General features: G+C 43.5%; 1 protein-coding gene across 1 annotated transcript in view; it reads left to right on the top strand.

Moving 5' to 3' along the window:
* The first annotated feature begins 3,249 nt into the window (after positions 1–3,249).
* LOC121538544 (cadherin-4-like) overlaps positions 3,250–27,722 on the top strand; it is a 434,400-nt gene continuing 409,927 nt past the window's right edge. Inside the window, exons 1-2 of the mRNA XM_041846665.2 lie at positions 3,250–3,464; positions 5,942–6,053. Of these exons, the coding sequence (XP_041702599.1) occupies positions 3,408–3,464; positions 5,942–6,053 (169 nt within the window). The 5' untranslated portion in view covers positions 3,250–3,407. The remainder of the gene's footprint in view (positions 3,465–5,941; positions 6,054–27,722) is intronic.

The raw sequence follows: 27,722 nt of genomic DNA, 5'->3' as shown, positions 1-27,722 counted from the left end.
GAGGAAGTGAATGGAGAGCAAGTAGGAGCTAAGGTCACTGTATAAGAGTGAGAGAGATAGTGAGACAAAAAGAGGAATAGAGATTAAACCACAGTTGTTTCTTTATCATAAACCTAACTTTCGTTTAGGACTACTTTTTTCACATTCTCTTTTTTCTTGTCTCTGGTGTTTGGCTGTAATTTGCATTAATGGGCTCCAAGTTGAGTGGAGAGAGAGACGCAAAAGGGGAACTGAATTGCTGCCTAATCAGTCAGTTCCAGCTAGGTGTGTGTGTGTGTGTGTGAGTGTGTGTGTGTAGCATGTCTAGCATCCCAATGGCGGACTGGGTAATGAAAGCATCATTACTATGAGTAAAGCTGGGGTGACTCAACCTGAGAAAGTGCTTACTGAGGACTGAGAGCAATGCCTCCACTACTCTCTCATTCTGCCATTAAGCCCATGATGTTTCCATGTTTACCAGGGGATTACTGAAGTGTTTTGAATAGTATAAGATGACACAATGAACTACCCCTTGAGCAGTACAATAGGGAGTTTGGCAGGTAAGGGTTGTTTGTGAGGAAATAATTGGTTCTGCTGGATGTCAGTGGCTGGCTTTTCCTGACAGAACTCGATAAGTGTGGCATTTCCAACTTTGTGAGTGTGCCTGAGATCTGAAGAATTGCGTTAGCTCCCCCAACTAATACCTAGGCTTTAGCTCAGTGGGATAACACAGGCTTGACAGCAGACAACCCTGGTTCGATAGCGTGTCGGTCACACACAGAGCTCAACAACCAAGCCTGTCAATCAGGACATTTAACAGGACAGGACACAATCCCATCTACGTCACACCGGCAGCAGATAGTAAAAGGGCCCAGTGATATGAGTGTCATAGACATAGCTCATCCCCAGTGCCAGAGGATTTAGATGAGAGGGAGAGGTGGTAAAAAGCCTGCGCGTCAGAGGGAGGGAAATTGGCTGAGCAGGCATCCGCTAACGTACACTCATTCTGCTTTTGATGGGATTAACCCATTGGCTCACAGCCCTGCACCATTCAGATATGTAGAGTGACCTGTCAATCAGAGAGAGCTCAAGGTCAGGGTTGTTTGTGGCCCACAGACCTGAGTGGCGAAGGTAAGGTGTTTTATGATACAGTAAATGCCACCTTAGGAGGAAGTTGAGGACACCAATAGACACGGCCAGTGGTGGACACACAAATTGATATGATATATCTGTCCCATTTTAATGTAACGTTAGGCTATATGGTTGACTGTGATGGTTTGTTTAGTTTCAACGTTTTAGAGTATAACCGTAATTACATATTTATTACCTCACACACACACACACACACACACACACACACACACACACACACCAGGGGCGTCAATTGGGTATGGCAATTACCATACTCTAGCTCAACACCAACAATTTAAAATAGGCTAATAAAATCATTCCAATCCTGATTAAAAGGCAAATGCAGTGTAGAGGTATGAGAGGGCTGGCTTTAGGACCATGCTGACGGCTATGGAGAGCGCATCGACGCAGCTAGTGATGGGAAACCGAGGCTTTCTGAAGGCTTTGGCGCTTTCACCAAATTGTGCCGACAAACGGTTCCTTACTCTGAGCTTCATTATCTGTTCACAATGCAAATTAGTGACATCTGCTGGTCAGCAATAAGTAGCAGCGTGTGATTATCAGATGGACATTTATTTTCTGTGGTGCAGTGGTAAGTGGTTGGCTTTAGTAGCCTATAATCAGTTGGAATAGGTTGGTATCTTACATCTTGCTTCCTTTTTTTGCCTTCAAGTTGACTCTTTTTCAAAAACTGAATCTATGGCCTTATTTAGGATGCCTAAGACATATGCTTATACTATACTAAATAAAACAAATTATTTGAACATCAGTGCAGAAAGTTTGGTTTCACATAAACTATTTTTAAAATAGTGTATCTTCAACGGGATTCGACTTTATACCCTCACGTCCCTCAATGTTCCATAGTTCCCTGCTCTACCTGCTAAGTTACCGGTCAGGAAAAACTTTTTGTACAAAAACCTAAATATATTTGTAAAGATGGTGTCCAGAAGAGGTCTGTGTTTGAAAGCAGCTTGGAATCGAAGAAAGCACCAGAACCACTGCAAAATCAGTGGGAACTCGCATTTTGCAGCACACTGTTTGAAAAGCTTTGGACATCATTGATGAAGTATTTCTGATAAAGTGATACACGCATCGGCACACTGCTTCGAAGTTAGCTGCTTATCGATTTCGACACATGCCTTGGAGCTCCGGTATCAAAAGTAACATCACTAGAAACAGTGCAGAGGTGGAAGATGGCTGTAGATGGCTAGGTAACTGCTGTTTGACTTGACATGAAACGAAGCTATAGTTTTTGATCCCGGTGCTGAGGTAGTGCATAGCAGCTAATTGCTGTATGTTGACATGATCAGTCCAATCAAAGCTACGGTAGATATAACGTGATTTGATGTCATTTTATCTGTGGCCAATGACCTTGAGCCTTCTTGGATGGGCACTTCTACTGTAAATCTATGGCAGCACTCAAGGGGGCTTGAACTGCCTAGCTCTCCCTGTAGATTCTGCGGTGATGTAGTGTCCCCATGAGTGACAGAACACTGAGCCAATCACAGCGCAACAAGAGAAGATTACCAACTCCTATGCTCTGTATTTTCCACTGGCTGCCACTCCACCACAGAAAGCACTGAGCTAGGCTGAAACACCTGCATTTTGGAGCTGCCTTACTCAAGAAAGCAAAAAAGAGACAACTTTTGTGTGCAGCTTTATTAACACAATAAAAATGTTTTTACATTGTTTTCAAAGTGATATGTGACACGTATTAATTGCCTAAATAGCATGCAAAACAGGCAAATTATTTTAGCTAAACAGGTAGGGCTCAAACCCCACCTGCCCTGATGACTAGTCGCCACTGAATGACACCCACCCACACACACACAAACCTCCAACATTATGCAAGTGGAGAATGGCCATAGTCAACAGTAGCATCAGAAGAATGAATAAAGTAGTTTACACAGCCATACCTCACCCTTTATGGTAGTTACAGGGGGAACTCTCAGCCACCATTACGGGCAATAGCCGAGGAATCAGCTCGCTCGCTTTAACCACCACTCCACTGTGTGTCTTTAAGTGGGATTCTCCGGCGCCAGGCGATAGGAGGGGTTGGAGTGACGCTGGCTTCGCTGCCTTGCGCTTTGGTGCTGCTGAGCTGAGCTCCGCTCTTCACCTGCAGATGAGAGAGCGAGGGAAGTCGGGACGGGCGTTCTACTTCTGAAGAGCTTACCACTGCAAGTGCAGAGCACAGGGTGGACATACCACCCGCGGGGAAATTATACACTTACCAGAGAAGAAATACGAGTCGTGTCACCTTTTCCAGCTCAAGGAGCCTCTGCTCGCCTGCAACGATGAAAACTGCCTTCGTTCTCTTGCTGACAGCAGCCTTACAACTAGCCACGTTTTGGGTGAGATATCCAATTTTACTGTAACATTACGGAAGTGTTGCGCTCCTATGCTGCGGACTGTGTTGCGGAGTGCACAGCATCAGAGGCAGTGACAATGTTTTGGGGTTGATCCTGAACTTGTTGGTGTTGATTCTATTTCTACTTAAGGCTACTTTGTTCTCCAACACAAGTGATTTGTTCTCGAAGCGCAAAGTCAGCCTTTATATTCAATTTTTATTCCCCAACAAGACTTACCATAGTTTTTTAATGGGATTTGTCTTCTGTTTTTTCATCACAAATTAGCATATAATGTATATTAGTTCATAGCGTAGTATAGAGGAATTTATTTATGAATATTCTCAGCGCTTTACCCCTCCATCAAATTCTGACTGAATTGATGCTGCGCGCAGCTCTAGAGGGAGTGCAAATCTTGATGGATAGCCTGGCATAGGCTATTATTGCATCTGTTTTTAATTTCCTGTATATTCAATCGTGAAAAACGCAGTATTTTTTATTTCCTTATTTTAATAGGCTATCTTGACACAGGCAAAAATGCCACCCTGCAACGCAACTGTAGTACTCCGCAGATTGCAGAAGGCTATTATAGTATGAAAATGTAGCTTTTGTTTAATGCATTGCCTATCCCTAACTCGTTTGTTTTATGGAGAAACTCCAGTGAAACAAATATTTTACTTATGTCATGTCCATCTCCAAATGTATCCTAAAAGTATAAAAAGGCCTAATGTTAAATGTCCTATACCTCAATAACTGAATGCGTTCTCCGCAATCCAGTAAGAGGGAAATCAGGCCTTGCCATCATATAGTATGGCTCAGTGGGATATTGGTTGTGTCTTCCCCGCATGCAGTCTGCCTGTGCCTGGCGGGGTGATAGAGGGTTGCCTGGAAAAGATAGATGCATGGGCATTTCCATGGTACGCTTGAATGATCATGGTCATTACCAGAGGAGTGACAGATGAGTGGACAGAGGCCTCATGCACTTAGAGGAAACAGGGGCACGTGCCCCCTCAGGTTTGTTTGTTTGTTCTCTGTAATACTACTAGCCAAGATTAGCCACTAATACTCAAAAGCCACCCATGGACCCTCCACACCCCACGCCAATCCCACACAAGTATATAGTATCAGTTCTCTATGTCTGACAGGTAGCTGTGGCTCAGAGTATTGTTTCTTCATCCTATGTAATGTGTTCTCATCAAACTTGGTGATGTTTTTTTCCCCTGTTCAGAGAAATTAGTAATTTAAGTTGTTAGGTTTATTTCCCATCGTAGATCCTGATATTACCAGGTTCTGACCACTAGATGGTGCTGTTCTTGCTATTAAGTTAAACAAGTTTGAAGATTTCCCCGCCTCAATGTTAAAGGGATAGTTCACCCAAATTACAAAATGTCCTTGGTTTCCTTACCCTGTAAGCAGTCTATTGGAAAGGTATGACATCAACCCATGCTTTGGTTTTGTTGGCCACTGTTTCAAATGCTAACATTTTTGCATTTGTGGCACAAATCCAAATAAAGTCAATGGTACCTATATTAGCATTTTCACACTTCATGTTCAAATCATCCTAAAAGATCAAACATTTTTACTTTTAGATTATTTAGATATGAAGTGCGAAAATGCTAATATAAGTACCATTGACTTGCATTGGATTTGTGCCACAAATGCTAAAAAGTTAGCATTTTAATCAGTGGCCAGGTAAACAAAACCAAAGCATGGGTTGCTGTCATACCTTGTCCATAGACTGCTTACAGGGTGAAATAACATGGAAGAACCCTGAAGTGTAGCTTAAGTGTGCACACTCATACACACACACACACACACACAACAAGAACAACAACAACTGTCCTGTATGTTTGTCATCTGTGTATATGTGTGTGGGTGTGAAGGCGCCATAATTTATCCCACACAATGAGCCCTCATTAAATTCCCTGCGTCCTCTGGCAGGTTGAATGTCAGGATTCCCAGTTAGAAGTGAAAAAATGAAGTCGGATCAGATAATGTAGATTTCCTATGTTTCCAGTCTCCTCTTCTGAATGGCAGCCTGTTCCATAGATCCCTCCACTGCCCCCTGCACTGAGGACCCTACCAAATCACACCTGTTAGTACCTGGTCTACAGGATCAATAAAAACTAATTTCATGTATTGGAAAAAATGTATGTTGAAATAGTGTTCAAGCCTTGAATGAACAATGGGGAGAGTGTGAGGCCAAACATGCCCTCGCCCTCTCCTGATTATTTGAAGATTATAATGTTGTCTTGATATTCACTGACATACCAACTGTCTATTAATTTAACCTGAATTCCCGGGAGCAGATAGAACACATGCAGAAGCCAGTGGTTTGATGGGAGGCACGGTCATCTTTCTATCTCTCTGCTGTATAGCTGCTGCCGAGGCAGAATCAGTTTCAGTCAGCTTTCAGGCCCACAGAGAAGCAGCTGAATCAATGTTTATAGATGTCTCACAATGTATTCTCTTTCCTCTCACAGGGGACTAATGGAGACCTCGTGTCCAAAGCCCCCTGCAGACCCGGCTTCTCGCAAAGTTCTTACTTTATGCTCATTTCAAGGGATGTACTGCGAAGCCAGAGCATACTTAAAGGTAAGGTCTTTACTGAGTGTTTCACTGTGTCTTTCACTGGGCAGAGTGGAGCTGCTCCCCGCTTTAAAGGCCCAGTGCAGTCAAATACTCCCCCCCCCCCTGTGTTTTATATATATTTCCACACTATATGAGGTTGGAATAATAATCAAGGACCTCAGCCACCTGAGCCACGGCCTGTTCTCCCCGCTTCTATCACTCAGACGTGGGCAGTGTAGGAGCATCATCGCAAAAACGGACAGATGGCCAATAGCTTCTACCCCCAGACCATCATGCTGCTGAATAGCCACCACTAGTCAGCTATCTGCTCCCCCTGTCCCCCGTCCTGCCCCCCGGACTTCCTAATTGTGAAACTGATAACGCCCTTTTAGTGTAAGAGATATTTGAAAAGGCCGCCTGAAATTTCAGCCTGTTTTGGGGGGATGGAGTTTTGACCTGCCTGGTGACATCACCAGGTGGTAAATTAGTTAATAGACCAATAAGAAAGATAGTTCCAAACCTCTCTGCCAATAACAGCTACTTTTCAGTTTTCCCCTCCCCACTCAGACCACTCACAGACAGTCCTAGCAAAATTCTTGTTTGAGAAATTGCTCTTTGCTACGCTATTTTTGTTTCTTTAAAAAAATGTATTGTACTTTTTACCCCGTTTTCTCCCCAATTTCGTGATATCCAATTGGTAGTTACAGTTTTGTCCCATCGCTGCAACACCCGTAAGGAATCGGGAGAGGCGAAGATCGAGAGCCATGTGTCCTCCGAAACACGAGCCTGCCAAACCGCACTGCTTCTTGACATACTGCTCGCTTAACCCGGAAGCCAGCCGCACCAATGTGTTGGAGGAAACACTGTACAACTGGAGACTGAAGTCAGCTTGCAGGCGCCCGGCCTGCCACAAGGAGTCGCTAGAGCGCGATGGAACAAGGAAATCATGGCCGGCCAAACCCTCCTCTAACCCGGATGACGCTGGGCCAATTGTGCGCCGCCTCATGGGTCTCCCTGTCACGGCCGGCTGTGACACAGCCTGGGATCGAACCCAGGGCTGTAGTGACGCCTCAAGCACTGCGAAGCGCCACTCGGGAGGCCCATTTTTGTTTCTTTTTGACCATTTTGATTTAAAACAATCACAGTAAGGTACTTAATTGTTACCCAGAAATGATTTGATATTTAGATAAACAGTGAAAGGAAATCTGTTTAATGGTGTTGGTTTCTTTTCAAGTGGTGCCTCGTGAGGTCGACTCACTTTCCGAGGCAGAGCATGCCTCCCTCCATCAAGGTTTCCAGTGGTGGTGTGGTTGTGTGTGTGTGCAGATGTGCAGGGATTTGAAGTGCTTTTTATATGAGGTTGATTAAGTTGTTACAAGCATTATTAAAAAATTTGATAAAATACATTCGCACACATACACACACACACACACACACAGGTTATGTTGCTGTTTTCTGGAGCTGCAGGGTTAGTGCATGCCAGTGTTCCATTTTATCACGACTGTTGCAATGCTGGGCTCAAGCCTGCTTTAGGAAATGAAAAAACCTTCCCTCTTCTCTTGTTCTTCTCTGATGGTCTGTCAATTAATTGAAACACATATCAGTCTTTCCACTGCTGTATTCTTTACTATCACTTTTGTGAGGACATTTAATGCAGATGATCAGGGTGGGAATGTACATAATAATTATCATCATCCTTATTGTCATCGTTCACCCTCCCTCACCACCACACTATCTCTTCCACACTGCATAGTCTCATTCTTTTGTTTGTCTTGACCTTAAGCCATTGTTGCAATTACTCTGTGAACCAACTTAGTTTGAACAGCCGATAGTGCAGGAAATCCAATCGTCATGCTGTGTTTCATCTCGCAGCGCTCCTGCCAATGTAGGCTAATTAGAATCCTCTATTGACCCCAGTGGTTTTCCCTCGTAGCACCGCTAAGCTGCATTGTTGTGCCGGGGGTGCACAATAGCTCTTTTGTGGGTCTTAGACAGCTGCACTGTATCTATCTGTCTATTACTCTTAGAGGTCTGTTAGAGTCACAGCTGGATCCAACATTAATAGTGTTTTGTGTATTATAGTTAAAATTCAAGGTAGTTGGACAGTTTTCTGGCAGGAATAACTCTCAATTGTCTTATAACAATGTTATGTGAGTGTCAGTGTTTGTGTCAATGCATTTAAGTGTGGGTGTGTGTGTGTAGCTGGCAATCACAGCGGGAGTGGGGTAGATAATAGTGATGGGGGAAAAATTGATACAGTTACATATCACAATATTATTTTGGACGATATTATATCGATACTTTGACTCAAAGTATATTTGGAAGTTTTTATCCTACAGCTTGTTCTCCATCTTCTTTTTAAATAGTGAGCCAACATGTTTTCAGCACTTTTATTTCTATGACTGATCAAAACTCATTTTCTCATGCTCTCTCTTGTCTCTCTGCAGCAGACATATAGTGAGGAATATGTTTGGAACATAAAATCCTAAAAAAATGCAGGATCGCAATACATTTAGAATCGTGACAATCGCAACACATATCATATCGGCACCTAAGTATCGTGATAATATCGTATCATGAGGTCCCTGGCTATTCCCAGCCTTAGAAGATAAGGGGTCTCTGACTTAGTCCAGTATTGGCTGCATTGATGCCTGGCTGAGGGAGAGAGTGAGAAGAGCTGCTTGTCATGAACATGTTCAGTATGCAGTAGTAAAGTCATCAGGCCAGCAGGGGGTGTCAACACAATCACAAACCTTCACTGAGCCAGCCATCACTGGTACACAGGCCGTATATGCCAGTTTCCACTAGATAATAAGTCTCTTACACTTTTCTAAGCTCTCATCTGCAAAAGGAAATGCGAAAGAGATATATTAAATGCCAGAAGAATGTGTATGCTAGAAAGATCAGCCACTTCTGAATTCTGTCTCCGTTTTCCCTTGTTTGACAGAGATGTTTAAAATTGGCAGTTAAAATAACCCCAGACTCGTTTCTCCCCACTGAAACAGACATATAATCCATACAAACTCTGGAATCCATTATAGGAGAGGGTAGAGGTAGTTACGGTTTTACTTATCTGACATTTATTGCTTGTCCGTTCCTTTGTGTTATTTTAAAAGACCCTGTAGAAGTCACATCTCCACCTTGTCCAGGTCACATCTAGTGGAGACTGGAGACACAGCTGCACTATCGCCTTCATCTGGGTGTCTGAGCACGCAGCTGCAGTGAACACACACATATGCATGCACACACATACACACACACACACAGTGTGATTTACGGGGCTCAGGCGGTTGATTTATCGTTGGTAAGGGTGTCACAGAGGGGAGGCAGGAAGCTCCTCTGGAAAGACTTTAATAATAACATTGTTTAACCCAGAACCGTCAGGCAAGGCAAGGAGTAATGACACACACACACACACACAGACACACACACGGAGACGTCAGCCGGGGGCAGGAGTAATGGGAGAGACAGAACTAGGGCCTGGGATGTGATGGGGGGTGTCTGAGCCTGGAGACGCTGAGGGGGAGACGGAGGGGGAACTAAAGTCCTGCAAGGGTCAGTGTTTGGGGGCCGCACCCGCACCATGTCGGCCACATCAATTCCGAGCCCCACCCGATACAAGAAATCAGGACAGATTTTTCTCCGCAACCTGAGCTATAACCACATAGAATGTTTTGAGAGCCTATCTGTTACCCTCCATATAACATATATTTATTTAATTGTTTTTATGACTCCAGAGTAGTAGGCTTTATTATAGTTATTTGTATTAGTCCATTATTACTATTCCCCTAATTTGCATTAATTTAATTGGTTTCATGTCTATTCAACATTTAGATAAAAGGAAACCATGCCATTAAGTAATGTGTCACTGAAAGAGCCTTCTAATTAGTCTTCTTACCTAATGAAAGCCTATAGCCGACGTAACAAACAATACCTTTACATTCAATATTGTTTAGATGATCAAATAGTTTAGGCCTAATTAAAAAGAGTGTGCAAAGCTGTCATCAAGGCAAAGGGTCCCTAGTTTGAAAAAACTCAAATATAAAATATATTTTCATTTGTTTAAAACTTTTTTGGTTACTACATGATTCCATATGTGTTATTTCATAGTTTTGATTTCTTCACTACTATTTTACAATGTAGAAAATAGTCAATATTAAGAAAAAACTTTGAATGAGTAGGTGTGTCCAAACTTTTGACTGGTACTGTACATTCTTTTTTGCTAACATATGATGGGGGTCCCTGGGTCGCCAGTTTGCCTGGGCGGGGTCCCTGGGTTGCCAGTTTGCCTGGGCGGGGTCCCTGGGCAAGAAACGATTGAAGATCCCTGTTCTAAGGGGAACAACACAGTCGAGAGGATGGGGGAGAGGGACACAGATGGGATCACAGGGATTTATCGTAATGGGCATAAGGAAGATGTGAAGATGGTTAGAGGAATGGTGCAGAGGAAGGTTGCAGAGGACTAGGTGCTAGGTACTTGACTCTAGGAGAGATAACCATGGACTACTGTCCATATTATCACTACGGTAGGTTAGGGACTTCTTCAAGCTTCAAGCTGGTGGTCATAGGTTGAGCAGTCAGTGTAATGTTGGGGCACTGAGGACATGAGATCAGAGGGGTACAAGGTTAGGGGGTCCTCACCCCTCGTTGAAAGGGATTGTCAGGAGTTCTGTTGAGGGGGTCCAGATCCCCTGCTGTGTCTGGCCTTCATTACAGGACTCTCAGATATGACAGGCTCTTTATCACAGAGACACAGGAGACCATTAGAGTCAGAACACCTCCACACCTGGTTTACATCAGAGTGGGTTACAACACTGTCTGATTGACAAACACGCCTGTTCCCACAGACCAATCACCTAGAATCCAGGAACCAACACATACAATCTGAATCAGTCACAGCCTTATTGGGTTAAATGGTTTATTTTCTAATTACAGTAGGTTTGATATTTAATGCTCACCGACGAGCGATCTCCTTGTGTTTTGTATTCAAGCTGCTTATCCAGCCACAGTGTGGTGTGCTATATTGGGTCGAGGCCAGATTGAGCCAGACAAACAGAGATAGGCGGTGTAACCTCATCCTATATGTCCCTGTGTCCCTGTGCTGATTCTATTACTGGTAATGAGAGCCATGCAGTGTGGTTTCAGCCCAATGGGCCTGACAAGGCTGACCTTGAGCTTTGTTTTGGTTGGTGGCAGTTTTGGGCAGCGCTCAGTTATACAGTTGAAGTCGGAAGTTTACATACATCTTAGCCAAATACATTTAAACTCAGTTTTCCCAATTCCTGACATTTAATCCTAGTAAAAATTCCCTGTCTTAGGTCAGTTAGGATCACCACTTTATTTTAAGAATGTGAAATGTCAGAATAATAGTAGAGAGAATGATTTATTTCAGCTTTTATTTCTTTCATCACATTCCCAGTGGGTCAGATGTTTACATACACTCAATTAGTATTTGGTAGCATTGCCTTTAAATTGTTTAACTAAGTTGGGTGAATTTTGGCCCATTCCTCCTGACAGAGCTGGTGTAACTGAGTCAGATTTGTATGCCTCCTTGCTCGCACATGCTTTTTAAGTTCTGCCCACACATTTTCTATAGGATTGAGGTCAGGGCTTTGTGATGGCCACTCCAATACATTGACTTTGTTGTCCTTAAGCCATTTTGCCACAACTTTGGAAGTATGCTTGGGGTCATTGTCCATTTGGAAGACCCATTTGCGACCAAGCTTTAACTTCCTGACTGATGTCTTGAGATGTTGCTTCAATATAGCTACATCATTTTCCCTCCTCATGATGCCATGTATTTTGTGAAGTGCACCAGTCCCTCCTGCAGCAAAGCACCCGCACAGCATGATGCTGCCACCCCTGTGCTTCACGGTTGGGATGGTGTTCTTCGTCTTGCAAGCTTCCACTTTTTCCTCCAAACAAAACGATGGTCATTATGGCCAAACAGTTCTATTTTTGTTTCATCAGACCAGAGGACATTTCTCCAAAAACTACGATCTTTGTCCCCATGTGCAGTTGCAAACCGTAGTCTGGCTTTTTTATGGTGGTTTTGGAGCAGTGGCTTCTTCCTTGCTGAGCGGCCTTTCAGGTTATGTCGATATAGGACTCGTTTTACTGTGGATATAGATACTGTTTCCTCCAGCATCTTCACAAGATCCTTTGCTGTTGTTCTGGGATTGATTTGCACTTTTCGCACCAAAGTACGTTAATCTCTAGGAAACAGAACGTGTCTCCTTCCTGAGTGGTATGATGGCTTTTTCTGGAATTTTCCAAGCTGTTTAAAGGCACAGTCAACTTAGTGTATGTAAACTTCTGACCCACTGGAATTGTGATACAGTGAATTATAAGTGAAATAATCTGTCTGTAAACAATTGTTGGAAAAATTACTTGTGTCATGCACAAAGTAGATGTCCTAAACGACTTGCCAAAACTATAGTTTGTTAACAAGAAATGTGTGGAGTGGATGAAAAACGAGTTTTAATGACTCCAACCAAAGTGTATTTAAACTTCCGACTTCAACTGTACCTGTGTGTGTGTGCACTTCACAATTCTGGCCTCAGATGCCCTCCATTCATTTTTCATAACAATGTAATACACACTCTCACTGAATTTGCCAGTTGTGTGAATCAGGCCCAGTAGCCCATCATCTAGAGAATAAATGCCTAACAAATGTGTTGGAGGACATGACCCTTTTATTTAACCAGGTAAGTCAGTTGAGAACAAGTTCTCATTTACAACTGCAACCTGGCCAAGATAAAGCAAAGCAGTGCGATTGAAAACAACAACAACAACACAGAGTTACATATGTGATAAACAAAACGTACAGTCAATAACACAATAGAAAATCTATATACAGTGTGTGCAAATGTAGTAAGTTATGGAGGTAAGGCAATAAATAGGCCATAGTTCAAAATCATTACAATTTAGTATTAACACTGGAATGATAGATGTGCAGAAGATGATGTGCAAATAGAGATACTGGGGTGCAAATGAGCAAAATAAATAACAATATGGGGATGAGGTAGTTGGGTGGGCTATTTTCAGATGGGCTGTGTACAGGTGCAGTGATCGGTAAGCTGCTCTGACAACTGATGCTTAAAGTTAGTGAGGGAAATAAGAGTCTCCAGCTTCAGAGATTTTTGCAGTTCGTTCCAGTCATTGGCAGCAGAGAACTGGAAGGAATGGCGGCCAAAGGAGGTGTTGGCTTTCGGGATGACCAGTGAGATATACCTGCTGGAGCGCATACTACGGGTGGGTGTTGCTATGGTGACCAATGAGCTAAGATAAGGCAGGGATTTGCATAGCCGTGATTTATAGATGGCCTGTAGCCAGTGGGTTTGGCGACTAATATGTAGTGAGGACCAGCCAACAAGAGTGTACAGGTCACAGTGGTGGGTAGTATATGGGGCTTTGGTGACAAAACAGATGGCACTGTGATAGACTACATCCAATTTGCTGAGTAGAGTGTTGGAGGCTATTTTGTAAATGACATCGCCGAAGTCAAGGATCGGTAGGATCCGCCGCGACCGGGAGACTCATGGGTGGCGCACAATTGGCCCAGCGTTGTCCAGGGTAGGGGAGGGAATGGCCGGCAGTGATGTAGTTCAGTTGATAGAGCATGGCGTTTGCAACGCCAGGGTTGTGGGTTCGATTCCCACGGGGGGCCAGTATAAAAAAATATGTATTCACTAACTGTAAGTCGCTCTGGATAAGAGCGTCTGCTAAATGACTAAAATGTAAATGTAAATGTAAAAAATGATAGTCAGTTTTACGAGGGCATGTTTGGCAGCATGAGTGAAGGAGGCTTGTTTGCGAAATAGGAAGCTGATTCTAGATTTAACTTTGGATTGGAGATGCTAAATGTAAGTCTGGAAGTAGACTTTACGGTCTAACCAGACACCTAGGTATTTGTAGTTGTCCACATATTCTAAGTCAGACCCACCGAGATTAGTGATTCTAGTCGGGCGGGCGGGTGCAAGCAGCGTTCGATTGAAGAGCATGCATTTAGTTTTACTAGCGTTTAAGAGCAGTTGGAGGCTACGGAAGGAGTGCTGTATGGCATTGAAGCTCGTTTGGAGGTTTGTTAATACAGTGTCCAATGAAGGGCCAGATGTATACAAAATGGTGTCGTCTGCATAGAGGTGGATCTGAGAGTCACCAGCAGCAAGAGCGACATCATTGATATACACAGAGAATAGAGTCGGCCCGAGAATTGAACCCTGTGGCACCCCCATAGAGACTGCCAGAGGTCCAGACAACAGGCCCTCCGATTTGACACATTGAACTCTATCTGAGAAGTAGTTGGTGAACCAGTCTAGGCAGTCATTTGAGAAACCAAGGCTATTTAGTCTGCCAATAAGAATGCGGTGATTGACGGAGTCGAAAGCCATGGCCAGGTCGATGAAGACGGCTGCACAGTACTGTCTTTTATCGATCGCGGTTATAATAGTGACCCTGCTCTTCCTTCGCCAGACTCAGCCGTCAGGTCTGTACAGATAGGCACATTCATTTATCCTCCAGTCTCCCTAAGTGGGAAGGGGCCACGAGGGTGCTCAAGCCAGGGGAGATGTCCTGGGATTGAGGTCAGGAGCAGCCTGCCTCCCTGGGAGAGAACTGTAGCCAGAGCAGAGAACATGCTGTATAGCAACCAGGGATATAATTGTTCATATGTGGGTCGTTCCACCAATTCGGTGCCTTTTGAGAAGTGTAACTTGGTAAAAAAAAATGTTCAACTCCACAAAAAACATGTTTTTCCATCTCAAAATGACTACATTAAGTGCCAAATAAATGAACATGGTTGACCGTAACAGGGTTGACGTTTTCATCTTAAATCAGCCATAAATCCCCTCGTGACAGGGGGAATGGTATTTTGTTGTGTGCAACAGGTAGTGGAAACTGAATGCGAGCTTCACCCCAAAAATGTCATTGCTAAAACATTTTTAGCCTGTCTATCTATGGGTAACAGGGTTGACGTGTTATACTCGACCCGCTCAGTTTTCCACCAAAAAACACCAGAAAATGGCCAAAAATAATAGAACTAGCTCATCTGCTTTTACGCTCTGATTTTTTTATTTTATTGTTTCACCGTATTAAAACGAGAGTTCACTTCACGTAACAGGGTTGTCCTTAAAATGAGAGACAGATGTAAGTGAATCACTAATGACTGTCAAAGCAACAAAATAACTAGTGCTTTACAATGATGGTGAATCTTGGAGACATTTTTGGATTACAGTAAGTGGGTTGACATCTTCCTAGAATTGATACAGTGTTAGAGTTGCAAAGGGAGGGTATATTACCAGTAAACTACCAGAATTTGTGTATCTTTCAAGGATTTTATGTAATCTATCACAAGACATCTAGTGGCCCTTTTGGGTACTTCAGATTATCACAGGCGTCTGTAATTATTTCTGGCCCTCTGTGTGGCCTTATCACGAAGCATGTGACAAATACAATTATATTATTTTATTTGACACCCACACACACACACATTTGCGCACACCCACACACATGCACATACACTAACAGACATACACACACACACACACATGAACATGTGTAGGCAGCCAGGTAAACATGCCCACACACATGCACTCACACCTTGCCTGTTCATTCTACAGTGAATCAGTGACTCCCTGAAACTCCATTAATTAGGCTGCATTGTGTGTGTCAACAGTGAGACTGATCTCATTTAGGTTTTGGTTTAGTGTGTGTTTCTGCTTTCCCTCCCTATTCATCTTCCTACACAGCTCTTAACCCCATCTGCTTTCTCATATCCGTGGAATATTCCGGTGCCAAGCTGCTCTCGGCAGGGTTAAATCACCCACTCATTCCCAGGCTAGGAGACCCGGCGGTGAGGACTTTAGCATTCCCAACAAAATCAAATGGATTTGAGCTGCAGTTTCTCCAGGATAATAGCTCCTAAATTCCCTGTCAGGTTGCATTCGGAAAACCTTCGGTGACAAGTCTTTTCTTGCTGCTTGCCGGAGAATGGCTTCAGTGTATCTTTGTGGCAGAGCTCTGTAATATATAACACGCGTGAAGAGCATCACAAGCCTAAAGGTAATCACATAGAAAGTGCTGCTGCTGTGAACCTGCTGTAAGCCTAGTGTGTTGAGTACAGTTAACAGTTTACATTTAACCATGGATATTCATGTTAGTTTTGAAACCAGTTTTCCAGAATTTCCTCTTGCAACCAATTCTTGACTCACAAACCATACCCAAAGTGGATAGAGCATACCACTGCATTTATAACAGTGCAAGCAGAGGGTAGAATCCAAGCCATACAAACACAGACCAATGTTGTCACCTAAATCTCTATCTCTATAGTCACCTGGCTCTACTCCACACATCAAAAATACATTTAGGACAAAAGTAACTTTTGCTAGTGCTACATTCAAACCCTTATCTGTTGATTCACTGTTTTTGGTTGTAAAAAAAAAAAAAAAAAAAAGGACTAACAGGTTACTGAATAAAATGTGGTACCAGAGGGAAGGAATGGTTCTCTTTTCTTCCCTCGCTCTCAAGCAGAATTAACCTGGTTTTGATTTCCTGTTTACACACCTTGAACCCCCAATCTATACGCAGCGCAATCACAGGCCTTGGTGGTTATATTGTCCATCAGAGACCACCTCACTGCATTCAGACTAGGTGGGAGTCTTTGTACTTTAGCTTCCTTTCTCTCTTCCTTTTTTCTCTCTCTCCCTCATTCTTTATCTGATTCTCTATCTTCTTGTTCTCTCTCTTTCTCTCACATTCTCTCTCTCTCTCTCTCTCTCTCTCTCTCTCTCTCTCTCTCTCTCTCTCTCTCTCTCTCTCTCTCTCTCTCTCTCTCTCTCTCTCTCTCTCTCTCTCTCTCTCTCTCTCTCTCACTGTTGATGTCAATCATTCTCTCATGTTTCACAAACTTCCTCCCTCTTACGTCCAACTCATATCATGTCTCATCCAGCCCTCCAGCTTACCCCATATCTTTAAACCATACACCTGTCACCTTCCCAACTTTTTCAAATATGTTATATAGTATTTTGAGGATTCATATATTTTAATTATTTTTCACAATGTCAAATTATGTGGTGTACATTCAGTGTCTCGCACCCCATCTGTTTTATCCATTAAACTAAGCTTTGCCGACACATACATTCTCCATGGTCGTTAATGAGGATGATGGGCTATAGGACGGACATTTGTTGGATGTTGAATGTTGGAATTGACCGGCGATGACACTGCAGACATACTGCAGTCCTGGTTTATACCCAGTCAAGTCGAAGGTTAATGCTCCCTCGGGAGATGTTTGGAATTGCCAGTCGACACAAATGTACTAAACATGTAACATCATCTGTGATGTATGTGTGAGGAGTTACAGGGAATGAGTGTAGATTTTTCCAGAGAGGCTCTTAGAGATGGGAGCTGAGATGAGTTAAGCATATGGCCCAGGGTTTTTCTGTATGGTATGTTCTAGACACGGGTGGTTTATGAGATGAACTGAGCTTGGGGGGCAGGCCCCACACCTGCATGGAGTTAATTTGGTGGAATATGGTTGAGCTTCGGTACTGTGTGAGTGCATGTGTGTTTGTGTGAGTTTTGTGTGTCAGGGTCGGGGGCAGGGGTCCATTGCCTCCGTAGAGGTGAGGAATCCACCAGTGCCTGTGAGGCTTCCCCCTACTCGGTAATTAGAAAGGCATCCTGCAGGATTGAGAGAGGAGAGGAGAGCAACCAGGTGGAAGCGATTATTTTTTAATGCGATTTTCAACATCTTCTCCTCTGGTCCCGAGAGAAGGAGAGAAAGAGAGGGGGAATGAAGGGGAAGGATGAAAATGGGGTTGCCGATTGAATTACTGTACGATGTGTGTGAACTGTGCGTCCTTCCCACTCGGCACACACTGGTTGAATCAACACGGTTTCCACGTAATTTCAATGAAATTAAATTGAACCGACATGGAATAGACATTGAATTGACGTCTGTGCTCAGTGGGTTGTCATCTGCTAGGTGCTTTAAGAGACCTCCTGGTTGGTATGATGTGCCTTATGTTGTCCTGAAGGACTGGGGTTATGGCCCTTCTGAAGACCCTAAAGCAGTTTCAATACTCTGCATGGACTCCAAACTCTTTAATGCACAGATGGCCCTTATGTGCTGCTAGGAGGGCGGCGAGATGACAAGAGGGCACTGGTCTTGAGACACACACACACACACACGTTATGCACATACACACACACTCGCTCACATACACATCCTGCTGTGTGTGCGTGTGTGTGAGGGCAGTTGGACTGCGGGAGGTTGTTGTGGCCATGGCAGATTAGGTGTGTACAGTGGCTGTGTTAAGCTGTCTCTGCTGTCTGGGCTGAAATAGTTTAGTTATCCTGAGGAGCTAGCGAGCCTCTCTGTCCCTGGGCCCTGGGCTGTTATTCTGTCTGGAATACTTGGGACGGACAGGGATTACACCGGCAGGATAACGATAAGCTCCAAGGTGGTTTTCTCTTTCCTCTGGAGTCACACTGACCATATCCTTCAGCAAGGCTGTTCTTATAGTAAAAATACTCTCCTCTCAACACTTGAGCAGAAGAGGCCACAGATACCCCCCCCCCCCACACACACACACACACACACACACACACACAGAAAGACAGGTAATTTGCTCTTTAGGGCGGTAGAGAGAGGGAAGAAGGGGTGTAGATAAACAGGTAGACACACTGCCTCCTTTATTTGGGATCCTGCGGGGAGGGACTGTATGTGGTGAGGCAGACATATAGACAGGCTGCTGAATGAGGCTATTACCATGTACAGAGGGAATGGTTAGATTGGTTTTTCCCATATGTGCGCACATGCACTTGCACTTACACACACACACACACACACACACACACACACACATCCCTCAGTGTGTGCTGACAGGTAATCTTAAAATAGAGATTATCCGATTTTTGGAGAAGATAGATAGTCAGTAGGAGAGGGTCTACTTTGTGCCTTTGGGTCACAATTTCTCATATTGCGTTCTACTCTAAACCCAAATGGGATACACACCCATGCCTCTCACACAGTCTACTTACTACATAGCTTTTGGCCTAATCCTAAACACTTCCAACTCCCTCCCTGGCCCCTCCCCTGCCTGGCCCAGACCCTCCGCTGCCTGGCCCAGCCCCTCCCCTGCCTGGCCCAGCCCCTCCCCTGCCTGGCCCAGCCCCTCCCCTGCCTGGCCCAGCCCCTCCCCTGCCTGGCCCAGCCCCTCCCCTGCCTCTGTTATTTTTAATTTCCAAATGGAAGTGAGGAAAATTAGAAAACAATTGATGAAAAAACACGATCGGCAAAAGGGATGCTTAATTTGCACCTGTTTGTATTGCATACAGAAATCCTCCTAGAGTTAGTGTTATGAGGATAGTAGAAGTATATATTTTATTTGTATGTATTTATTTTACCTTTATTTAGCTAGGCAAGTCAGTTAAGAACAAATTCTTATTTACAATGACAGCCTACACCGGCCAAACCCGGACGATGCTGGGCCAATTGTGTGCCGCCCTATGGGACTCCCAATCACGGCCGGTTGTGATACAGCCTGGAATCGAACCAGGGGGTCTGTAGTGACGCATCAAGCACTGAGATGCAGTGCTTAGACCGCTGCGCCACTCAGGAGCCCGTATAATGATAGCATTGAAGAGAAATAGCTTAGCTGACCTCCAACCCAGCTTCCTAATCTCCCTCCACCCAGACCCTATTCATCCCTGCTTCCCAAAAGCCCAGAGAAAATATAATTGTTTATTATTATTTTTAGGAGGTAGATCAGCTTTAGTATTGCAGATTGTGGCTTCTATCAATGTAATTGTCTGCATCATTTCCAATCCCTGAAAGATTTTTCTGTAAATATATATATTCCTTTATTATTTTCCCCTAACCCTACCACCCTAATTGGAATAAACTAATGGACAACAACACTTAGGCTTCTACTTCCAGCTTATACATACTATATACAGTGCTTTCGGAAAGTATTCAGACCCCTTGACATTTTCCATACTTAGGCAGCCTGTTTGGCACTAGTCGGTGTGGGATCTTGTTCCGTTAAGGTTTGTTTTGTGTAACCTAGGACTTCACGTTTCGTTTTATTTGTTGTTTTGTCGTGAGTTAAGTACTTAATTAAATGTACGCTTATCACACTGCGCCTTGGTCCGTATCATCAGTAAACGATCGTGACAATTTCACCTTTATTTAACCAGGTAAGCCAGTTGAGAACAAGTTCTCATTTACAACTGCGACCTGGCAATATCTACATAGGCATACAGAGGCCCATTATCAGCAACCATCAGTTCTGTGTTCCAATGGCACGTTGTGTTTGCTAATCCAAGTTTATCATTTTAAAAGGCTAATTGATCATTAGAAAACCCCTTTTGCAATTATGTTAGCACAGCTATAAACTGTTGTGCTGATAGCATAGCTTAGTGTTAAGAGCTACCACCCTTCCCCTCCACCCTCTGATAAGAGCTTATAAAGAAGCAATAAAACTGGCATTCTTGAGACTAGTTGAGTATCTGGAGCATCAGCAATTGTGGGTTCGATTACAGGCTCAAAATGGACAGAAACAAATAACTTTCTTCTGAAACTCGTCAGTCTATTCTTGTTCTGATAAATGAAGTCTATTCCATGCGAGAAATTGCCAAGAAACTGAAGGTCTCGTACAACGCAGTGTACTACTCCCTTCACAGAACAGCGCAAACTGGCTCTAACCAGAAAAGAAAGAGGAGTGGGAGGCACCGGTGCACAACTGAGCAAGAGGACAAATACATTAGAGTGTCTAGTTTGAGAAACAGACGCCTCACAGGTCCTCAACTGGCAGCGTCATTAAATAGTACCCACAAAACACCAGTCTCAACATCAACAGTGAAGAGGCGACTCCGGGATGCTGACCTTCTAGGCAGAGTTGCAAAGAAAAAGCCATATGGCAGACTGGCCAATAAAAATTAAAGATTAAGATGGGCAAAAGAACACAGACACTGGACAGAGGAAGATTGGAAAAATGTGTTATGGACAGACGAATCGAAGTTTGAGGTGTTCGGATCAGAAATAAGAACATTTGTGAGATGCAGACCAAATGAAAAGATGCTGGAGGAGTGCTTGATGCCATCTGTCAAGCACGGTGGAGGCAATGTGCTGGTCTGGGGGTGCTTTGGTGGTGGTAAAGTGGGAGATTTGTACAGGGTAAAAGGGATCTTGAAGAAGGAAGGCTATCACTCCATTTTGCAACGCCATGCCATACCCTGTGGACGGTGCTTGATTTGAGCCAATTTCCTTCTACAACAGGACATTGACCCTAAGCACACCTCCAAACTATGCAATAACTATTTAGGGAAGAAGCAGTCAGCTGGTATTCTGTCTATAATGGAGTGGCCAGCACAGTCACCGGATCTCAACCCTATTGAGCTGTTGTGGGAGCAGCTTGACCGCATGGTACTTAAGAAGTGCCCATCAAGCCAATCTAACTTGTGGGAGGTGCTTCAGGGAGCATGGGGTGAACCTCAACAAATTGACAACTAGAATGCCAAAAGTCTGCAAGGCTGTAATTGCTGCAAATAGAGGATTATTTGACGAAAGCAAAGTTTGAAGGACACAATTATTATTTCAATTAAAAATAATTATTTCTAACTTGTCAATGACTACATTTCCTATGCATTTTGCTATATTTCCTATTCAAACTCATTTCATGTATGTTTTCGTGGAATGCAAGGACATTTCTAAGTGACCCCAAACTTTTGAACCGTATATAAATAACATTCTATTGGTTGCAATTTTTGTATAATAATTTAAATTGAAAAACTCTAAGTTTTGAATCCGGTGTCGTTTTGTGTATCAGTTCATTGTTGTTAATTAAAGAGGCTTTTCACACTCTTTTTTCGCCCTAATCATCCGGCAGAAGTGTATGATCTCTTTGAGAATGTGGGCAGGACAAATCTGAGAGCATTAGAGCTTCATTTGTTATTCCCTTTGCAGGGAGACCCTTCATCTTTGCAAAGAGAGGATGAAACAGGAGAGGGGAACCCTCAGAAAAGAGACGTCTTCTCCTAACCACTGATTGTGTCCTGAACTCCCTGTGAATGTTTTTCCCATAAACTTCTTAAGTTCAGAGCCAGGGAGCGTATCACACTCTCTAAAAGAGGGGAACCGCAGAGGGAACACAGAGGAGAAAGTGAAGAGAGAGCTGAAGGAAGTCAACAAACAGAGCCCTGGTAATGTTCAATATTCAAAAGACAATGATTGGTCCTTATGTTGTGTGGTTAATTCAACAGGCTAAAAGTTAATTCGGGATTAACAAATGGGGATCCCCACTGGAGCTCTTCTGAACCCACAAGTGCTGTCTGATGACTCCTGTACAAGATATATCTTGATTTATTGACTCTGTGATTGATTGGTCTTCCCTGTTAACCAGCATTTGTGGCTGATAGTGACAGGTTGGTAGTGGGATTGGTTGATTAGTTAGTTAATTGGTTAATGTGCTACGTTAGTTGGATAGACATTTAATCACAGACAGCACCTTAATTGGGGAGGACAGGCTCGTGGTAATGGCTGGGGCGGAATTAGTGGAATGGTATGAAATACATCAAACACATAGTTTAACGCCATTCCATTTGCTCCATTCTAGCCATTATTATGAGCCGTCCTCCCCTCAGCAGCCTCCACTGCATTTAATATATAAACTGGGGAGAGGATTGAATGGACCACGGTATCAGTGGTGTAGAGTCAAAGGTAGAGAACCATGGAACTGGCTGTTCTCACCATCAGAAGACCTCCTTCTCAGATCTCCGATGCTGCATATTGGACCTTGGTCACTGAACTAACAGATGAAAATCATTATGTATTGACATGAATGATCAACACAGTTCATGTGAGAGAGACGGCAGATTCATTAATATGGTGTGAATGAGAAAGCGAGAGAGAGAGTCCCATCATTCAGCTACCCTCAACCCCTCCCATCTATCTCTGAAGACATTCCAGTTTTACATTTACATTTACATTTTAGTCATTTAGCAGACGCTCTTATCCAGAGCGACTTACAGGAGCAATTTTACATTTACATTTACGTCATTTAGCAGACGCTCTTATCCAGAGCGACTTACAAATTGGTGCATTCACCTTATTTGATTTCTGTTTGCCATTTACACTATACTGTGCGTTCTGAAAGTTTTCAGACCCCTTGACTTTTTCCACATTTTGTTACGTTACAGCCTTATTCTAAAATTGATTAAATCATTTTCCCCCCTCATCAATCTACACACAATATCCAATAATGACAATGCAAAAACAGGTTTTTAATTGAAATTGAAATATCACATTTACATAAGTATTCAGACCCTTTACTCAGTACTTTGTTGAAGCACCTTTGGCAGCATTACAGCATCGGATCTTCTTGGGTATGACGCTACAAGCTTGGCACACCTGTATTTGGGGAGTTTCTCCCATTTTGGGGAGTTTCTCTTCTCTGCAGATTCTCTCAAGCTCTGTCAGGTTGGATGGGGAGCGTCACTACACAGCTATTTTCAGGTCTCTCTAGAGATGTTCGATTGGGTTCAAGTCCGGGCTCTGGCTGGGCCACTCAAGGACATTCAGAGACTTGTCCCGAAGACACTCCTGTGTTGTCTTGGCTGTGTGCTTAGGGTCGTTGTCCTGTTGGAAGGTGAACCTTCGCCCCAGTCTGAGGTTCTGAGCGCTCTGGAGCAGGTTTTCATCAAGGATCTCTCTGTACTTTGCTCCATTCATCTTTCCCTCGATTTTGACTAGTCTCCCAGTCCCTGCCGCTGAAAAACATTACCACAGCATGATGCTGCCACAACCATGATTCACTGTAGGGATGGTGCCAGGTTTCTTCCAGACGTGAGGCTTGGCATTCAGGCCAAAGAGTTCAATCTTGGTTTCATCAGACCAGAGAATCTTGTTTCTCATGGTCTGAGAGTCCTTTGGGTGCCTTTTGGCATACTCCAAGTGGGCTGTCATGTACCTTTTACTGAGGCGTGGCTTCCGTCTGGCCACTCTAACATAAAGAACTGATTGGGGGTGTGCTGCAGAGATGGTTGTCCTTCTGGAAGGTTCTCCCATCTCCACAGAGGAACTCTGGAGCCCTGTCAGAGTGACCATCGGGTCCACACCCTGACCAAGGCCCTTCTCCCTAAATTGCTCAGTTTGGCCGGGCGGCCAGCTCTAAGAAGAGTCTTGGTGGTTCCAAACTTCTTCCATTTAAGAATGTGGAGGCCACTGTGTTCTTGGGGACCTTCAATGCTGAAGACATTTTTTGGTACCCTTCCCCTTCCTCGACACAATCTTGTCTCAGAGCTCTACGGACAATTCCTTCGACCTCGTGGCTTGGTTTTTGTTCTGACATTGTGGGACCTTATATAGACAGGTGTGTGCCTTTCCAAATCATGTCCAATCAATTCAATTTACCACAGGTGGACTCCAATCAAGTTGTAGAAACATCTCAAGGATGATCAATGGAAACAGGATGCATCTGAGCTCAATTTCGAGTCTCAGAGCAAAGGGTCTGAATACTTATGTAAATGAGATATTTCTGTTTTTAATTCTTTATAATTTTGCAAAAATTTATAAAAACCTCTTTTCACTTTCTCATTGTGGAGTATTGTGTGTAGATTGCTGAGGAAAATGTTTTATTTAATTCATTTTAGAATAAGGCGTAACAGAACGTGGAAAAAGTGAAAGGGTTTGAATACTTTTTGAAATGCACTGTAAATACCAAAGCATGTGGACACCATTTCAAATTTGTGGTTTCATTTATTATATATTATAGTATATTATTATATAATTAATTTTTAAACTAATTATTTTATTGGTGTTAAAATACATCAGTTATGTTATTTTGGACCACCAGGCTGCTGATGTCATGCATGTGAATCCTTAAAGACATGGGTGGGGCTAAGGCTTAAGAGGGTGTGAACGATGCTGATTGGGTGTAGACAAAGAAGAGCTCTCCAATAGGTGTACCAAAACATTCAAGGGCCATTTTCTCAAAAGTGGGGTTACAAGTTTATCAACTTTCAAAGCAGAATTACTTTCTCATTGTTCTTCAACTGTAGTGTATGATATACCAGTCTCTACTTTTATCCAATGTAAAAAACATAATTTCAAATTTTGCTAAATAAGACCGAATCGAGCCAGTCGGTCACATACAGTATCTCACAAAAGTGAGTACACCCCTCACATTTTTGTAAATATTTGAGTATATCTTTTCATGTGACAACACTGAAGAAATGACACTTTGCTACAATGTAAAGTAGTGAGTGTACAGCTTGTATAACAGTGTAAATTTGCTGTCCCCTCAAAATAACTCAACACACAGCCATTAATGTCTAAACCGCTGGCAACAAAAGTGAGTACATCCCTAAGTGAAAGTGTCCAAATGGGGCCCAATTAGCCATTTCCCCTCCCCGGTGTCATGTGACTCGTTAGTGTTACAAGGTCTCAGTTGTGAATGGGGAGCAGGTGTGTTAAATTTGGTGTCATCGCTCTCACACTCCCTCATACTGTTCACTGGAAGTTCAACATGGCACCTCATGGCAAAGAACTCTCTGAGGATCTGAAAAAAATAATTGTTGCTCTACATAAAGATGGCCTGGGCTATAAGAAGATTGCCAAGACCCTGAAACTGAGCTGCAGCATGGTGGCCAAGACCATACAGCGGTTTAACAGGACAGGTTCCACTCAGGACAGGCCTCCCCATGGTCGACCAAAGAAGTTGAGTGCACGTGCTCAGCGTCATATCCAGAGGTTGTCTTTGGGAAATAGACGTATGAGTGCTGCCAGCATTGCTGCAGAGGTTGAAGGGGTGGGGGGTCAGCCTGTCAGTGCTCAGACCATACGCTGCACACTGCATCAAATTGGTCTGCATGGCTGTCGTCCCAGAAGGAAGCCTCTTCTGAAGATGATGCACAAGAAAGCCTGCAAACAGTTTGTTGAAGACAAGCAGACTAAGGACATGGATTACTGGATTTGGTTCAGATGGCGTCAAGCGTGTGTGGCGGAAACCAGGTGAGGAGTACAAAGACAAGTGTGTCTTACCTACAGTCAAGCATGGTGGTGGGAGTGTCATGGTCTGGGGCTGCATGAGTGCTGCCGGCACTGGGGAGCTACAGTTCATTGAGGGAACCATGAATGCCAACATGTACTGTGACATACTGAAGCAGAGCATGATCCCCTCCCTTCGGAGACTGGGCGAAGGGCAGTATTCCAACATGATAACGACCCCAAACACACCTCCAAGACGACCACTGCCTTGCTAAAGAAGCTGAGGGTAAAGGTGATGGACTGGCCAAGCATGTCTCCAGACCTAAACCCTATTGAGCATCTGTGGGGCATCCTCAAACGGAAGGTGGAGGAGTGCAAGGTTTCTAACATCCACCAGCTCCGTGATGTCGTCATGGAGGAGTGGAAGAGGACTCCAGTGGCAACCTGTGAAGCTCTGGTGAACTCCATGCCCAAGAGGGTTAAGGCATTGCTGGAAAATGATGGTGGCCACACAAAATATTGACACTTTGGGCCCAATTTGGACATTTTCACTTAGGGGTGTACCGGAGTGCCAAGTCTAGGTCCAAAAGACTTCTCAACAGCTTCTACCCCCATGCCATAAGACTCCTGAACAGCTAATCATGGCTACCCGGACTATTTGCACTGCCCCCCCCCCACCCCATCTTTTTACGCTGCTGCTACTCTGTTAATTATTTATGCATAGTCACTTTAACTCTACCCACATGTACATATTACTTCAACTACCTCAACTAGCCGGTGCCCCCGCACATTGCTCTGCACCGGTACCCCCCCTGTATATAGCCTCCCTACTGTTATTTTATTTTACTTCTGCTCTTTTTTTCTCAACACTTTTTTCTCTTTTTTTTCTAAAAAATTAATGCACTGTTTGTTAAGGGCTGTAAGTAAGCATTTCACTGTAATGTCTGCACCTGTTGTATTCGGCGCATGTGGCCAATAAAATTTGATTTGATACTTTTGTTGCCAGTGGTTTAGACATTAATGGCTGTGTGTTGTGATATTTTGAGGGGACAGAACATGTACACTGCTATACAAGCTGTACACTCATTACTTTACATTGTAGCAAAGTGTCATTTCTTCAGTGTTGTCACGTGAAAAGATATACTTAAATATTTACAAAAATGTGAGGGTGTACTCACTTTTGTGAGATACTGTATATTCCAATGATTTTGGAACGAGATGTTCGACGAGCAGGTGTCCACATACCTTTGGTAATGTAGTGTATTTTTCAACTGTGCTGGGATGTTTTACAAAAGTTCTGAACCTATATACATTTTACGGACAGTATATTTTACATTAGTTATGTTTTTTTTTCTGTTTTTTTTTCTCACCCTTCAGCTCCCCTCAACCCCTCCCATCTATCTCTGAACACCATCCAGTTTTGATTTCTATTTGCCATATATTTTTCAACTGTGCTGTGATGTTTCACAATATTCATTAATATGGTGTGAATGAGAGAGCGAGAGAGAGAGATTTCACCTTCTAGACACTCTCCTTTTCCCCTCAAAATGTCACTATTCCACTGATCTTATTATGATTTATGATTTTTTTAGGACCCCCATTAGCCTACGCCAATGGCGACAGCTAGTCTTCCTGGGGTCCGACACATAACAAAAAAGACATTACAGACAAAAATACTTTACAATTTACATTCATTCCTGATC

Source organism: Coregonus clupeaformis, chromosome 24 (assembly GCF_020615455.1).
Source record: "Coregonus clupeaformis isolate EN_2021a chromosome 24, ASM2061545v1, whole genome shotgun sequence".
Taxonomy (NCBI): Eukaryota; Metazoa; Chordata; class Actinopteri; order Salmoniformes; family Salmonidae; genus Coregonus; species Coregonus clupeaformis.
This window is presented reverse-complemented; position numbering and strand designations above follow the sequence as displayed.